General features: G+C 42.0%; 3 protein-coding genes across 3 annotated transcripts; 1 reads left to right on the top strand and 2 right to left on the bottom strand.

Moving 5' to 3' along the window:
- Positions 1-11,712: 11,712 nt before the first annotated feature.
- MELLADRAFT_84951 (uncharacterized protein) lies at positions 11,713-13,081 on the top strand (the record flags this gene model as incomplete). Its single annotated transcript, XM_007408492.1, has 2 exons — positions 11,713-12,966; positions 13,025-13,081. 2 exons carry the CDS (start codon positions 11,713-11,715, stop codon positions 13,079-13,081), a joined length of 1,311 nt encoding a protein of 436 aa, XP_007408554.1.
- Positions 13,082-13,931: 850 nt separating this feature from the next.
- Positions 13,932-14,853, bottom strand: MELLADRAFT_84950 (uncharacterized protein; the record flags this gene model as incomplete). The annotated part of the gene is made up of 2 exons (XM_007408313.1): positions 13,932-13,961; positions 14,047-14,853. 2 exons carry the CDS (start codon positions 14,851-14,853, stop codon positions 13,932-13,934), a joined length of 837 nt encoding a protein of 278 aa, XP_007408375.1.
- Positions 14,854-16,367: 1,514 nt separating this feature from the next.
- Positions 16,368-17,601, bottom strand: MELLADRAFT_84949 (uncharacterized protein; the record flags this gene model as incomplete). The annotated part of the gene is made up of 5 exons (XM_007408312.1): positions 16,368-16,596; positions 16,660-16,766; positions 16,823-16,975; positions 17,048-17,467; positions 17,533-17,601. The coding sequence occupies 5 exons, from the start codon at positions 17,599-17,601 to the stop codon at positions 16,368-16,370; spliced, it is 978 nt and encodes a 325-aa protein (XP_007408374.1).
- Positions 17,602-17,728: the final 127 nt, after the last annotated feature.

Raw genomic sequence — 17,728 nt, 5'->3', positions numbered from 1 at the left:
AATCAAAGTAATTTAATGAACAATCAAAGTAGCTTATTGAATATTAATGATGGTGTTATTAACACGGATTTCAACACTCAAACTTTATTGCACAATAATAATTCCAACTTTAACACTCATTCTTTCAATAATAGTAATTTAAATTTACCAAATCAAACTCAAAATACCTTAAATCAAAATAGTATGAATCAAATTGACAATAACACTTTAGGTCTTCTTTTGAATATGATCAATCAATCAAAGATGAATAATCCTGTTCAACCAAATTTTAATTCAGTCAATCAAAACCTTTTAAATTCTTCAAATTTAATCACTTCTTCTAATTCAAATTTGAGTTATAACAAATCAAATAGTAATAATAATCAGATGAATGATTTAAAACCAAATCTCAACAATTTCACTCATCCAATTCAGTCTAATAATCAGATGAATCATAATATTTCCATTCAACAATTAGCTGACAGTGAAATGAATTTAAATGATGATAATCAAAAGTTTCATACGGATTTAAATCAGAATGTAGTTTTGACAACTCCACCTTCCAAAAGAACTTCCCAATCTGTTTCAAATTCAAATTCATTTCAAACTGCTCCCTTATCACTTCCACCTCAAAAAACTTCTCCCTTTTCCAAAGGTCAATTAGATTTAAATCACGTAGAAGAAATGGATTTAGATTCAAAGCACGTAGATCATGAAATGGATTTAGATTCAGATTTAGACGCGGAAGGTTCAACAGATGACGGAAACAATGATGACTTTATTTATATTAATAAGCAATACATTATTAAAGATCCTTTCAACAAAAAAAATAAAGCTTTTGAAGATGATAAATTCAGTGAAGGTGAGTTTCAATTTTTATATTTCTTTTTTACATGATTGATAATTCTTCATATTAATATGTGTTTTTCTACGTGTTTTAGAATTTCAAAAACACGTAGAAGCTCTTCATAATCTTCCAGATGAAGCTGGAGCTGAAGGAGACATCAATCTCAAAGGTATTTGATTATATTTTTGAATTTATTTTTTTTTCTAAATTTTCTTTTTTTCACGTTTTTGGTTGTTGATCCATCTATTTTTTTTTGGGTTCTTTATTCAACAGATCTTCCAGATATCCACGTGGCGTGTTCTGCTGTGGATGCAGACTGGCCTATAATTGCAAATGGTGAGTGATTTTCTTTAATTAATTTCGAAATTTGATGCAATTTTTTTCGAATTGAAACTGATTATTCATCCTTCTTATTCATTATTATTATTATTCATTCTTATTATTATTCATTCTTATTATTAATCATTCTTATTAATATCATTCTTATTATTCAATTAGTTAATGATTTAAGTTTAGATCTCAAAGATCCACGGTGGGGTAAACTTTTTAGAAGTGAGAAAGTGGCAAAACAATACCTTTACTCCGTATCTTTAAATGGTGGATATGGAATATCCGTAACTTCATCAAAAAATAACCGTGGATGCCATAAAACTATTTATTTTCACTGTCATCGTGGTAATCCTAGAAAAAGCAAAGCTACTCAACGAGTCACTTCAACCAAGAAAACCGGATGTCAGTGGAAGGCTGCTATTAAACAAAATAAGCAAACTGGTGAATGGGTTTTAGATCAAGTCAAGAATAGTAGTACTGGACAATTCCTCAACCATTTATCTCACAATCATGAACCTTTTCAATCTCCTAATGAATTCTCAATATATAGAAGATTAGATTTAATTCAGACTAGCATATTCCGTGGCGGGCGCCGCCTCAACAGACTTTATTTGTTGCATGCAAAATTCTTGTTATAACTGGTTACTCCCTTCCACACCCTCATTCCTCACACTGCCTTCCATTCAACACCTCAATTATTCAGCTCCTAATCCAATGTATTAGTCAATTGCCAATTATTTTTGCAGGCACCGTATCGCCACAAATTTAAATGATCAATTATAAGCCAAAAGGTTAAGTCCCTACCTTCAACATGCAGCTCTGGTATCTTCTTTGCAATTGTAGTGACCCATAGCACGACCTCACATATGCATGCTCCTCAATACACGCAATAAACCTACCCTCAACACAACCAAGTGGTAGTTGACAGAATTACATCCACTTATTTTTTTTGCAGCCCTTGTTGTACGGTCAATTTTGTGTTTCTCTCCATTTTCAGGTCTTCTTACTTGTAAATAGCTTACACTTAAGTTGTAAGCTGATCCCCGCTGCCTCTTTGAATCTTTCTAATCCACTTACGATTGGTCTTAATCGGTTTATAACTCAAATCACTGAAGGCTTCCAATATTAATCCACCGCTCATCCTTTCACAAGCAGAAGAAGAACTTGACTATTAATGTTGCAAATCTTGTGACATAATTGGCCCTCAATTTGGTAAACCCAACTCAATATCTTAATGTTGTCCACTCACTACTGATGAAATCACAAAGCACACATTTGACCATTCATTGCCAATTGATTTATTCATAAAATGTAAAACAATTACTTGTGATTAGATACCGTGAGGTGTAAAGTCTCCTCCCGTCCTTGCACGATCTCATAACTTGACATTGAATTAAAAATCCTCAAAATCAAAGGATTATGTAGATTCACGACCTCCGACCATATCACAAACACCAAACCAACAATACCAAGACTCAAATCCCTCGTCCCTCAGCATTCCACCGATTAAAACAATACCAAGTTATATATATTTACCCGTCATCAGATCCAACAAAGTTCCCAAAATGATTCATCGACCCTGTAGGACCAATTACTCTCAGTTTGATGCCTGTACACTTAACACCGATTTTAAAAAGAGACTTACCATATAATAATCGTGGCTCTCTTGATTTATAACATCACACTATTGCACACCCCTTGATAACTCTTCCTATGGTTTTTCCCAAAAGATGCAGAACGATCAGAACATGTTGCGTTGGGCGATCTTGACCAAGTTGCGTCCGCAAAGGACGGTACCTCGTACTTGAGCGCTAGATCTCGATTTGATCGAAATGCACATAAACACAAAGACGACATCCATTCTGCCAAAATCTCATTGCTTAAGGGCAAATCAGCCATCCTTTCCTGATCTTCACAGATTGATCCTTCCTTCTTGCTTGTCTTTGCATTTAACGCCGTCACGCCTAAATCCAAGGGTGCAAACACAGTGAGCCTAACTGATTGCCAAAATTGTTGAAGTAACCAAAAATACTCACCCATCTTGCGACCCCCACGAACTCTAAATCGTCTTTCTTATTGTATGACATTTCGCAAAATGGGATAAAACGATTGACCTGAAGGATTTTCCAGGCATCAGCGTCCAGGAGTACTGAGTTACCAAACGTGATCTTGACTCGAGGCCTTTTAGGCAAGCACTTCATCTCATGTTTTTTCAGGAAATATATGCGACAATTTTTCGGCATTCCCAGCGTGCGACTCAATTCAGCACGAAGTGAACCAAACACTGTCTTCCTTAAATCGTCTCGCTCCTCGTGGTTCTTGACTTTGTGCTTAGCTCTGAGCCGTCCCCGCTTATTATCTCGTTTCTGCGTATACTTTTGACTACTCGAAGATCGCTTTTTGCCCATCACTGATAGGACCGATTGGAGCTCAACTGTAACACATAGACACCAGGAGATAACGTGGTCAGCTAAGAACACAATCCCAAAGGGATTACTGATTGATGCCTGCAAACCCACGTCTGAACACCATCAAGACTACGGTTCTTTCCCACCTTTGGAAATTAGATACAGTTATCTCGAAAAGTGTTCATCCATAGTTTCACAAGAACCCAACCCTGGTCCCTTAACAGAACATGACTGTGTATCAAGATTTGTGACGTAATGAGCAAACATACGTTGAAGAACAGCCCTGGAATTGAATGAGGCTATCAATTAACAAAGACGGAGATAGCGTATAATGTTGAACTGCGAGTGTTTTTCAAGCCGAATTAGGCTCGGAGATGGTCTATGATCAATACAGCATGTCAGTCATTTGAATCATTCGGAGTCAGTCACCTCAAACATGATGGTGCCTCTTCGTTTCTTACAAAATCAGTATATGTTTCGATGTTATGGAAAGAAACATCGTACCTTAGCAAGCTGCTTACCGACTGAACTTTCCGGTGTGGTGATTTTGATTAGCTTAGTCAAATCGATTCAAAGGAAACACACACAACCTCAGATCAGTTTTCAAACGACATCAGTCTCAAATCGCAAATTCGTGCTCACCACTGACGTCGTCGCTTTTTGCGTTGATCTGTGCGCTCCAGTTACTCAGTAAATGGATTACTAACACAGCTGAATAAAACACAATGCTCACAAAGTATTTTCGATTCTTCCAGTCGATCCCGATTCTTGATCAAGACAGCTTTGATCTTAATGGCAGTCCAAAGCAATCGATCCTAAAGCAAAACCCCAATTCCCTTAGCGTCTTGTGCGCTGAAACGACGTAGTAACTCGAACACGAAATGAACAAAATCACTAAATACTTTAATTCAATGACTACGGATTTGGTGGATGATTTGAACTCCGAAGGAAAATTTTGCGCGCGAAGTAAGTTACTGGAGCCGCGGAGGTTAGTGTTTGACTTTGACAATTTCCGCATTTGAAAAAACTCAAAGAGGAAACCTGAGTTATACGGATAGACAGTTTAGATCCGACCCGTTTCCTTCATCTTCAATCGGTTCACAATCATAGCCCTATTTTCTACACTGTTGAATTCATGTGGTCCCAATTATGTATACATTACATATTTCTCAGACCTATGCTCGAACTCACTGACCATGGATGTGGTTAGTTGAGCAAAGAGCTAAACATTCTTTTTTGGGATCCACTGAACAAATTGAAAATGAGTTCAACATAAATTAATGCTTCAGCATAGTGAGTTTGCGTTTTGCCTCGCACATTTGTGTTTCCAATGGTGTCCTTCTTGTATCAGATTAGAGCAAGGTACAAAAGCAAAATCGAGATCACAGTGGATTTTGGTGCAGACACGGGTCGAAATGGTTTCTACCTTGGGAAAAAAACAAATGTTCAATTCATTTATTTTGATCAATGTCAACACCTTTGCCCCTTACAGCAGCGAGGTTCTTTGATACAACAAAACAATTTGAACACCCAAAGCCAAAGGTCTTAAATTAAAGCATACACATTATAGGCTGCGACGAAGGCACTAATTTATAGACATCACTATGCTTATCAAATTCATGTGCTCAGAGGTTTAAAATCTCATTCAAAATCTCACATGCCTTGTCGCACAAATGTGTAAACATACATCAAATGACAAACTAATTTCTGAGACAATCATAAACCCCAAGAATCAGCACTGTAGCAGCCCATGCCCACATTCCGATTGATTTGGTCAGACCACTCGAACAAATTTTAATTCTGCAGGATTGGGTGAAATACAATGTTTTGAGTAGCCAAAACGTCTTCATTTGAAACAATGCATACATGCACATTAGCTGCAGAGGTGCACCGCGAAAGCGCCACGTATAACTGACCATGAGCAAATACTGGGTTTGGTAGAAGGACCATTACCCTCTCCAAACTCTGCCCCTGACTCTTGTTTATTGTCATGCAGAAGGCTGGAACAATGGGGAATTGATACCGATAAAAAGGAATCGGACAATATTCGTTACCTTCATGATGTAATCGAATTTTGGGTAAACTGATGCAGGTTCCTTTTAATTCACCCGTCAAGATTCGGCATTGCAAGGCATGCTCCTGATAGTCAGTGATCAGTAAGCGTGTTCCATTGCAAAGACCCTCGGCGAGTTGCAGATTCCTTAAGACCATTACAGATGCTCCTACTTTTAGGTTCATTGTGTGCAAAGGGAATCCGGGAAAGTTGAATGTGTTAAGCACATTGATCGACACTGGATCACAAAAGGCTTCGTCCATGTCATCGCGCGACGTTGATAAGTGGTATTCTGTAGGAAGAGTCTCCATAACATGGTCGTTAATCATGGACATGGTATCATTCAATGGTGTTATTACACATCGACTTGAGTACAGCTCCGTTAAAGCCTTCCAGTCCTGCGTCTCGATGAGATTTATAGCGCCGTCGTATTCAGTACTCACAAGATCGGGATTGAAAACCGCTGGTGGTCGAATCACAGTGATGTTACAGAACATTAGTGGTACCGTTGCCGCATAATCTTGTTGAAGTTCTCCTGATCCTAAACGTAATAACCAGGCAGCGAAATTTGTGTTCGCAGGATCCGGACGCGCAAGAGTTCCTCCAAGACGGATGTTGAGAGTCAAAGCAAATCGTTGAACGTGATTCCAGAGATAAGAACCCTTGAGACTTGCTGCCGCTTGTTGCATTAAGTTTGATCGCCTTACAATAGGCAGTGTTTGTCGGAAATCACCAGCAAACAATACCACCTTACCTCCAAAAGGTAAGTCAATCCCAGTCAAATCCCTAATTGTTCGATCCACGCACTCAATCGCGTGCCTGTGCTGCATCGCGACTTCATCCCATACGATGAATCTAGCCTCCCTCATTGTGCGTCCCGCGTTGTCCCTTGACGACACTCCACAAACCAACTCGTCATCAACGACGATCGGAATTTTGAAGGCACTGTGCGCCGTCCTACCCTTTAAAAGCAAGAGTGATGCGATACCAGCCGCCGAAACAGCTTGGAATTGAAAACCATGGTTGTTACAGTAATGCAAGATGCAGTTTAACACAAATGTTTTACCGGTTCCACCGGGACCATTGAGGAATGCCAAATATGGCGCATTGTTTGTTATAGCTTCAATTATTGGGCCAATAACAGATCGTTGCTCTACGGTAAGGACTTGGAGCATTGATTCAAATTTGCGTCCGCTTTCGATGGGATCAATTTGTTGATGTTGATCAGTCCTACTACCACCAGGAAGTTCCAATTCGAGCATTAAATTTTTATTGACTGAGTTCAATCCCACCGATTCAAGATTTGACTCCATAGATACCAGAATTTTTTCGAGTTCACAAAGCGCATAATTACTAATTTGTTCATTTGATGGGTCGATTTGAGGATTTAATTCCTTGATTTGATACTCGCAATCGTCAGACAAGTCACTGATATGGTCTGACCAGAGTTTATTGGGGTCGGCAGGCGAGCTGTGAACTAAAATTATTGCAAACATACGACGTAATTGGTTACCGGTTTGCCATACCGCCGCCTCGGTCAGACTATGATGATAGTGTTGATCGGAAAGCAAGAGTCCTCGTTGATCAGCAGCTTCACAAAATGTGGTGTGCAAGATTCCATCGACGGTCCGCAGGTCCTCAAAAGATTTGGGTCCGCGGATATTTGACAATAACAACCTTAGATAGTAAACATCACCCCGCTTGATGTTTGCAAATTAAACTCGCCCGATGGAAATGGTTTTATTGGCTCGAGGTTTTAACCGTCTTGCCTTTTTGTCCCAAGTAAAATGTTGCGGGACTTCTTGATATTTAAGATCTTGAATCGTTCCATCAGCAAAAGGCAATTTGGTATTTTCCCGACAATGTCTCAAGAACTCCGTCAGTGTTGTTCTTTCTGCTCTACCAGTCTCAAGCTGTCTACGCAGACCCGCTTCGTCCTGAAAGTACACGACTTGATTATCCTCCAAGTGTAATGCAAGGCGCTGAACTGGTGGGTAGCGGCCCGAGATCAGGAACCTAAGAAGTCGCCACACCGCTAGATCGAAGCGTTAGTCCTAATTGTGTTACACAAAAGTATCAGAACAACTTGCCTTCAGGGGCACTGATATATCGTGCATTCACAAACGCTAGGATCTCATCTTTACTCGCCTCATCCTCAATATTTGCCATTGTCCAATCATGACCTTTCAATATATATTTGAACAAGTACTTCATTGCTCTTATGCTTCCTGCGACTTTGACGTTGATATGACATCCAAATTTAAGCAATAAAAAGCGATTGTACGGGACAACACTACTATTTTCATACCGCATACTGCCCTTGTCAAAATGACGTCCATTGTTGGGTCGCTTGTAAGTGGGGTAAGAATTCTCGGGCATGGAAGTCGTTTCGCAAAAAGGCCTCGGGTAACCACGCGTACATTCAGTCCCTGTCCAGCATGGATACTTTTCGCAAGGACCATGCAACATGTGTTGCGTTACCAATTCAAACAAAGCCGCTTCAGTATCGGGATCCGGGAGTTGCGCCGAGATTAAGCAATCAACATCAGTTGTTGACACTGGACGTGAATCAGGGTGCAGGAATAGGATCAGGTGACAATGTGGTAGACCGCGTTTCTGGAATTCAATCGAGTACACGTAAGCGAGGCACACTCCAAGGCGATCGCGTTTGGTAACATCGTCGAGCAATTCAAGGAGTTTTAGAGCAAATACTCGAGCCACTAAATCAGGCCGATCTTCATGAGTTTGCCCAGGTCCTAATTCGGATTCAATCTCAGACCATTTGGGATTTGCAGTCATTGTTATAAACAAACTCGGATTACCATACTCAGCCACCAAGCTCATGGCGTCTTGATATAATTGTTTTAAATGCCTTGGACCTCCGATGAAGCTTGACGGCAACACAATTCTTTGGCCAACGACTTGATTATCGGTTTCATCGCCTAACGCTTCTATAGCTCCTTGATACATTTCTGCGCAAATTTCATTTTGATGAAATTGTAAGAATTGCAATCTTGAGTGTTCTATGCAAACGTACATATCAACAGCGAATTCCTGGAATAATCGCCCAGAAGCTAATATGACAGACCACTCAGGGCGTCTGAACAGGAGGTAGGCAAACCAATCGAGGTTTGAGACGTTGCCTTTGGGATCTGCCGATAGAACACGGTCAGTATTTAGATGAAGTACAAAACACAAAGATGACATACTTGACGGCGTTGGATTTTTGAAGCAATCAGACCACATTTGAGAACCGTAGAGAAAGAGCAGAGGATATCGGAGTGCAAAGTATCCAGTATGTAGTTCGGAGATTCGCTGTCGTGCACCGCATCGGCGCACCAGCACAATATCACGATGTTTCGCACCTACTGTTCCATCACCTTCAACGATCGCCGCTACCTCGTTAGCGGTTGGTAAGTTGTATCGGCGATGGTCTGACCCCGGAGCTAGAATTGTCTTGAGCCTGAGTGTACGCACAACTTCGTCATTGCAAATTGCGACCGCAGACTTGAAAACTTTAGCGTAAGGGTTATGTCGGTACATGAAGTCTTGAAATAGTAACAGAATATCTGGTTCCAAGCCATCCACTCCTGATCGACGGGCCCTAAGTCGTGCCTCACCCGCCCCACCAGCTCCATAAGTAAAAATTTGACCAAATCCTGGGTCTCCACCTGGAAGCGTCATGAGCGAAGTGATATTGTGCGATAGTTGGCCACTAATTCTGAAGACATAATGGCCTGAACCAGCCGCCACACTGGCATCAAGGTTCATTCCCAGCGACGTAAACGATAGAGCGTTGTTGTATTTTTGAATCTTCATTCGAAAATTTTTCGCGCCTGAGGCAGTCATAAGATCAGTCTCTGAAACAGCCAAGGTCAGATTAATTGGTTCTTACGACTATCACTTCCTTCCAATAGTTGACGAAAGAAAGCTGGAACCGGCTCGTCCACCGATTGTGCAAAGTATTTCAGTGGTAGGTCTACATCGCCATGGCGACAACAATTGCCAAACGTAGCGCGTGCGAGTCGAAAATCCTTCACACGCCTTTCAAGTTTCCATCTGAAAGCCTGACACCCCTGACATTGATCGGTTTGACTGCCAATGTTGAAAGGAATTTCATTGCGAAACCTGGATAACAGGTTGGCTTCACAACCCAGTGGCTCAGAGCGGATTGCCCGCCCGCGCGCGACTCTCCTAGGTGGCATCAAGGACAACCGGGAATCAATGAGTACCAATTCGTCAGGAGCAATAATGAGCAACAAAGATGACATTAATAACACAATGAGACTCAAAGCGTGGTTGACCCTGTTTCAAGGGTTTGTCCAGAAACTTTGCTATAACATTTTGGAACTGCACATAATTGGTCATAGAGTCAGTTTAATCACGTATTCCACTCGCCCCGAAGCCGCAACATCTACGTTCATAAGTCACCTAATGCTCAACATTACTTATCTCGCGATGTATGTTCACATCCGAAAGCAATCGCCCTCACAATGGGTATATTGTCGCTTCCTATTGAGCTCAGTTAGTGCTTTGTCGCGGGATGAAGTTATGCAAACGTTGGTTCGTTCAATTGGCCTCACTTCCTGGTTACATGCTTGGCCAGTCACATTACGTCCAGAGCCGTTTTAAGCGCATGATCTGTTAAACAAACGCGGTTCAGTTTCCATATCTACTCTCCTAACAGCGTTTCTTACTATGATCATTGTAAGTACGCACCGCACGTTCACGCCGGAATATTCATACCTCCTTTGCTGCCGATTACCTGAGTAGTGTCGTCTTAATGTTTTGGCATCAATCAACAGCGAAGTTAGTATGCATCCTTATAATGCAGATCATAAAATTCGCTCCAAGGATAAATCCGGTGAAGCCTTGGTTGAATATGTTTGCCGTCTCGCCAATAATTGTCTATCACCGCGCGTAGACGCTACAGCTTGACAATCGGGAACACGCTGTAAGAGGCAAAAAATTTTCCTGAACGTCAGTAAGCTGCGTATAGATCATTTCCCGACTTCGAAATGAATTTTGATAAACCAGCATTTGTTTCATGAGCGAATTAACCAGCGCTCCAGAATCGACGCGAATTGACATCGCTGGTCAGTGTATCGACAAAGCTCGTTGGGGACTTTCCATGCGCGAGGTGCCCAGATCAGTCCTGATTTGAATGGTCCTGCATGTTGTGTTAGCGACAAGATTTGGAAAAGATAGTGTATTTCTCGAATGAAAAAAGGTCTTGACCGCCTAGGTACCCACATGTTCCTATGTGTATGATACAAAAATTCTTGACCCAAACCTACAAACTTGTGAAAGACACACTACCAATGATCAGTATTCAAAGTGCGTCGGCATCCACCTCCGGGGTTAAAATCGAATGCGAATATCCAAAACCTGGTACGCTGAGGCTAATCCCAATTGTGCATGCTGAGCGTTACTGTGAGTCTTTGCCAGACCAATTGACCCGCGATTGAAAATTTTTATACTGTGATACCTTACGTGAAACTAATCTGCCCGCGCGATCAAGACTCACCAATGTCTTCGACGATGAAATCTTGCGATAATTAGTGGCTCTCATGATACAGCATGAAGCTTATGTCACACTTGACATATTTTTCACCTATAATCATTCTCACTCTAGCATTCACGAACTCCAATTGATCAATCAACTCACGAGTTTGAATAATCCCTCCGATCCATTTCTTTATCTTCCAAAACCCTAATATTTGTCACCTTTGTGCGATGCTCGCAGTTTCCAAAGACACCCTAGCTTTCAGGCGGGAATTTACCAGACGCCATATACCCCCTTCAATCCTTGCCTTGACCTTTCAAAAGTCGCGACTATTGACGTTTCGGTTATTGAACTCCATCGACTCTCGTCACGACTTATGTAGCAAGTGCGAATCTGCCTCACACTTCCCAGTTCTCCCCAATGTGTAATTCAACGCTGGCAGGCCACACAACCGGATTTGCAATGTAGATCAACATCATCTAACGTCAAAGACCCCTAGCCTACATTGCTTCAAATTCTGGCACATGATTTATAGCTATGGATCCTTTTCGATTTCTCACATTGCCATTCGCTTTTCACCAGTTTCTTAATGGTGCCAAAGACCCAACACGCCCCCCGGCTTCCGGTCGAGATCATTGAAATTATACTTTCTTATTTCAAAGACAATGCAAAAACCCCCTCACATTTCATCAACACAGCTGATCGCGGTTATCTTAAACATGTCTCTCTCAATTCACTCCTGAAAATGCGCGTCCTTGGCAGGGAATGGAACAATACGATCATGAGTTTCATTTTCCGAGAGCTCGACCTCCGATGGCCATTCTTAGTCCTAAATCTTCTGAAAAAACAAAACCAAGCTTTCGTCAATCCCGGCATGCATGGTTTACGTAGGTTGAGTATTGGGCATATATACTATGTGCACTGCGGCCAAGTTTTCCCCGGCGACCGTGGTGCTCAGTTTGATTTACACCCCCATCGTTTCCCAGCCCCTGTTCTCTACACACCCGACGTTGGCCGGATCCTTGATCTTTGTATCCATAACTTAACCGAATTGAAACTCGCGTTCGTTGGTCCAGTCGGGTTTTCTGAAGAGATGGTGCACGCTGCAACAGCCGCCTCAAACCTCAAGGTGCTTATCATTACTTCTACTTTGGCTCGGCGCCATGAGAATGGCTCCGAATCTATCATCGCCCGTCGCATCCAACACGATTCCGAAACTCTGATTGCTTTCCTCAACCAGGTACCATCGCTAGAGTCACTTTCTTTGAATTTCCTTTCGCTAGAGAGTCTTCACGTCTCCCCTGGGTCGTTACCTAATTTACAACACCTGTTCTTCGCAGATGATGAGTCAAACACCCACGCCATTGTTAACTTCTGCCGTTTGTACGCGAAAAACTTGAAGCTTTTAGAATACTCACCCTCTGGCGATGCAAACGAGGCTGCATCCGTGGTCTTTGCTCTGTGGGACTCAATTGAGGCGCTTTCTATAGACGCATTTCCTTCTTGCATCCCACAAACTATGGCCGTTTACAACTTCTCTCGACTTCGCATTTTACGATGTTCTTATTCCCACATTTCACCTATCGAACTTGAATGGTTGCAATCCCCTTTCTTTCAAAACATCGAAATTTTCATTACAAATTATGCTAAATCGAAGAAAAACTGGGAAGAAATTCTGGCTGGATTCCGAGCAAATCCCAGCATCCGACCCACCAATCTCAAGCACATCATTTTCATATCATCCAGTCCCTCTTCTATTCATGACTCTGAGCTGGTTCACGCATTCCAAGAGCAAAGATTAACTTGTCATTTCAGGGGCCCAATGACATACACTGAGGTTTTAGTAAGTGATTTTTTATTCTACGGTTTAGTGATTGTCTAAAAATTAACTCATTTTGTAGGAAGCAGAAGTTTGGGTTAAGAATCAAAATGCTCAAACGTTAACGTTGGCGGAATAGAATAGTCGATCATGATTCCTATGTAAGTTGGCTTCTTTCCTACCTTCAAGATTCATTATCCATCTAATAATTATGTATTGCATTGCAGACGAAACAAATGTTTATTTCAGATTAAAAGATTCAACTATGAACACTGGTGCTTTAAACTTGAAGTGCCAATACCATTCTTATGAAAAAGCAAGGGCAATCTAATGGCACGTTGACAAGTCATTACCCTATACTTTTGACACTATGTGTTTTTTTTATTTTTAGATTTATCCTTACATCCAAGTACAATGAAGCCTGCTGCTTTTGATATCAATTTGTAATTCATACTCTTTGAGTCATAGAATGTCCGAAACAAATGACGACAATTTGCCATTTGCATCACTGTGACTCAACTATTTATGACATACGATAGCGTGAATCATAAACTTTGTGCGCCCCCAGCAGCCTACCTCCCCGATGTTGTTCTCGTAACTTTTTCTCAAGACTGTGGATCCGGGAATCTTGAGTTGTTACATTTTGATTGTGTGGTTTCACGCGAATTCATGAACAAGGGATGCTAATTCTCAAGCAAGCATGAATTTGAACACAACCATCCCACAGATCTGTCCAAGCATGATTTCATTTAGAAATCTGAGCGCATTGTCATAATTTTGATTGGGCACAGATCTCGTTCGTTTTATTGTGGTAAGCATCAAAAGCAAGAACAAACAATATACAATTCGGGAACCAAGGCAGAAACGACACTTTTTTGTTTGTGGTGTTAACAATCATATTTGAGACTCCACACGAAATAGGCCTCAAGCGCATTTGCTTTGATCTAGAAATTAAGTTATGCTGTGATTGCAAACAGTAGGCGACTGAGTCAAAAGCCAGAATAAGCACAGGCACCATGCTAGGGAAGTAGATTCTGCAAGACAAATGTGTTTAATATCAATTTGGTACCTAGTCACCCAAGTTCAGATGTTTGATTTACTCACCATTATTTCTGAGTACGACAATTGAGCTCTGAAAACACAGCAAATCCCATAAACTTCAAATCTCTGAGCTAAAGGACGATCTTCGATATTGACACCATCTTGCGTGACAAAGATAATATGCTTGAAGTCAGGTGGTGTGGTCAACGACGCGCCATTGTAGTTTCTCAGCATCACATGCCAGTAGTCATTCGAGTGATCGTAATTTGTGATCATGATTTTCATATTTCGGAAGAACTCAGACTCAAGCCATCGAAGATCCCGATGCCCTGTGGGTGGTTCGAGCGTGCACACCACTTTTAATAGTGGAAACGTCACATTGCGGACGTTGACTGCTAGCGAATTAGGCACGGAGTCGGTGAAGAGAATTTTGATCGTGGATCGTACGGCCAACAGCATTGAAGTAGCTTGATCACGATCGTGGTGAGGTATGTATTCCAAGCATTTAATGTTTTTGCCATGAAATTTGCAGAGATGGGCCAGAGCGTCAGAGTTGTTTGAGGTGCACTTCACCGACAAATGCTCAAGATAACGCAGTGACTCAGGGCTGATATGTAGTCGTTGTAGGAAACCAAGTTCGAGAGACAATGACTGTAGTCTTAGAGTGGCCTCGAGAAGGTCCTTCAGCGACTCCAAGTCGTTGATTGGAGTTCCGAACGAGCCACCAATAATGTTTAAGACCTTGAGATTTTCGACTTGCTTCACAGCTCCTATGATGCTTGGGGAGAACCCAACTGATGTCCGGAATACGAATCTTAAGCTGGTTAACGTTTTGCTACACATCGTAATGATTTGACCGATATCGTGCATTAAGCCTGATGTGTAGTCCAATTCCCAGTTTCTTGGGCTCAGGCACGGTTCGCTCGTCGCAGTTTCAAGGATCCCAATCTGGTATGAGCAAATATGTAACATTGGCGACGTAAGATGTCCAAATGATAAGTGGGACAATCAATGCCTGCTTGAGATGACGATTGAGCTTGACAACACGTCAGAGAATTGGTTGATCATCAATGGAGAATAAAGACGAAGACTGTGATACGCGTGAGGTAGAACAGCAAGGTGCCACATTTGAGCAATTCAGAAACAAACAAGTGATTCATGTAAGGTTGATCGGCAATATTTAAGACATTGGAACTTGGTTTAGGATATTGATCAAGCAAATAAGACAAAATCATGTCTACAATTTCTATCGGGGGGGTGTTGGCGGACATATCGATTATTGTGAGGAGTGATCCAAGGCCGCCAGCAAACGATTTGTCAGAGGCATTTAACTTCTGAATTCACGGGCATTAAACATACACAACAGTCGTTGCGGGCTAATTTCGAATCTGCCTTCATTAACTGGGTTTATTGCGTAAATCCTCGGGTTGAGCTGAGCCATCTGTCACTTTTTAGAAAAGGATGAGAAATCATGCGGCTCTGAGGCGACCAATTTTTTAACTTTATCGATCCAGGAGACGTGCCCTGAAACCGTTCAAATCCCTGCTCAAGATGAAGTGGGTGATCTGGAGTTATAGACAAGAGATTGCTAATGCGGCACAAGTGCAGGAGGTTGCTTATTTACTTAGCACGCTTTTTGAATACGCCCATAAATTGTTCTCGCAATTTGGATAAGCTGAAATTGGATAAGTGAGGTGTGTCGTAGGCATGCTTGCATTATGATTGAAATGGAGATTGGGAATAGTACAGTTCCGAGCAGATGAAAAACGACGGAAACTTTTGCACACGTTGAAAGATTCAGCCATGCGCTCAGATGGGATCAACGCTCATTGCAGCATGTGCACAAACCACAAACTTAGTTCTCACTTAATTATGATGTTCTTGCCTGAAACATCGCTATGGGAAATGCAAGATCGTTTGCATCAGATTGATGCTGATTGGTGTCAGGATGTAACAACATATAAGGCGAAATCGGAAACATATTTTTGGGGTTTACAGGCTTTATTATGGGAGGGAATTTAAAATTATAAGAATTTATAGGGTTCAGTAACAGAGACGATTAGAAACATGCGCGTGATCTTTGACCGATTGATCCTGAACGGTACCAGGATTTGTTGCATAGTGAGGGTGAAACATAAATGTTTTTGATGTTTTGTGAGGTTATGGAAGAAAAGTTTGCTCTGGGACAGTCATGAAGTCTATGGTGGGACTTGAAATGCTTTAGGAAACCGTATCTTTGTGATTTTATACATCCAGACACAAATTTCAGTGCACGGGTTATGACTATCGGCTCAGGGTGCGAACAAAGACCTGGACTCACCGGCACTAATTTGGCTTACCAAACAGGAAACATACTTTAGTGGTGAAGTTTGAGGCTCTTCCCCTCACTCGGAATCAGTGCCCTTGCCAGTCTTACGCTTGGGTTGCGCGCGAGCACGCTTCTTGGTGGGTTGAACAGGCTTTTCAGCGGGGACAATTGCTGACGCAGATTTTGCTGATCCGGAGCAAAACGATGATGGTACTTCGGTTGAGGGGCCAAATGGGATGGTTGGGCTTGAGTCGGCTACGGTGACTGGAGATCTGAAGGGGGTGCTCAAACCACGTGACTTGAATCTGTCATTGGGTGTTGAGTCAGTACGATAGAAGTTAATCGGGCAGAAAGAAGAGGAAACGTACTTGATAACCTTGGGGCGGCCATTGGAGTCAGTCGCAGCTTCCACTTTGGACCCTCTGCCACGCAGACGCATGTCCGTGTGCCCCGACGTCGGAGCTACTTTATTAACCTGCAAATTGGTTACATCAGAGTCGGATCTCAGAGGGAGAGATTTGACACACTTACTATCACAACGTAACGATTGGTGTCTTCGTTGAAATCTTTGATGTAGCCGTGGAACTGACACTCACGACCCTCCTTGACAACTTGGGGTGAACCAGAAAGGTGTTTGAAGGGTGGAATGTGATATTCGACCGTGATTTCTTTAGCAAGCTTTGCCTACAAGAAGAAAAGATTAGCAATCAAACTCACATGTAGAGAACAAATAGAGCAGAAATTAACCTGACTGACCTCAGGATGGAAGTCGCAGTGTTGGACAATTGCATACAGACTCACTTTATCAGGGTCATTGACCTTTGATTTAAGGTACTGGAAGCAGTCTTCAACCACAAAATTCACATCCAGCACCCTACCAATTCCGGTGACACCGACTTTGTCAACCAAGCTGTTGGTGAAATTATCAGCACTGCCCAGGCAGACTCGGTCAGAACCTTCAAAAAATAAGTCATCGTGGTAGGTCTCGTCGGTGTTGGTGGGAAAGAATGCACCACGCAAAAAATATAAGTGGTCTGGTTCGAGTTTCAGAGCTTCGGAGCTAAAACCGGTGGCACGTATTTCGTAGTGCAAATCCTTGGGGCGATTTGCTCCCGAACAGCCAATTGTCGTGGAGTAACTCCGGAACTCAACTTTGTAACGTTTGTCTTCAGCTAACTGTTCAAACCACAGATGGCATTAGCATAGCGCCTTGGACGTCAGTCAAGACCGGGAAGACATACCTGCTCTTCAACTCCAAAGATTCCTGACAGATAGAGACTGTGGCCAGTGCATGGGTTGGGCTCAGACATGTTGAAAATGTCCCTTGACGCGTGAGAATGGATCTGATCGGGATGAACGGAAGAATACAAATATAGAAATTTCACGATTCACCACTGATGTCGAAAAAGGAAGAAATTTAGATTTGAGCACGGATTT

The sequence above is a fragment of the Melampsora larici-populina genome (assembly GCF_000204055.1).
Source record: "Melampsora larici-populina 98AG31 unplaced genomic scaffold MELLAscaffold_12, whole genome shotgun sequence".
In the NCBI taxonomy this organism is placed as follows: domain Eukaryota; kingdom Fungi; phylum Basidiomycota; class Pucciniomycetes; order Pucciniales; family Melampsoraceae; genus Melampsora; species Melampsora laricis-populina.
The sequence above is the reverse complement of the archived record's forward strand: the minus strand, read 5'-3'. Positions and strand labels throughout refer to the sequence as shown.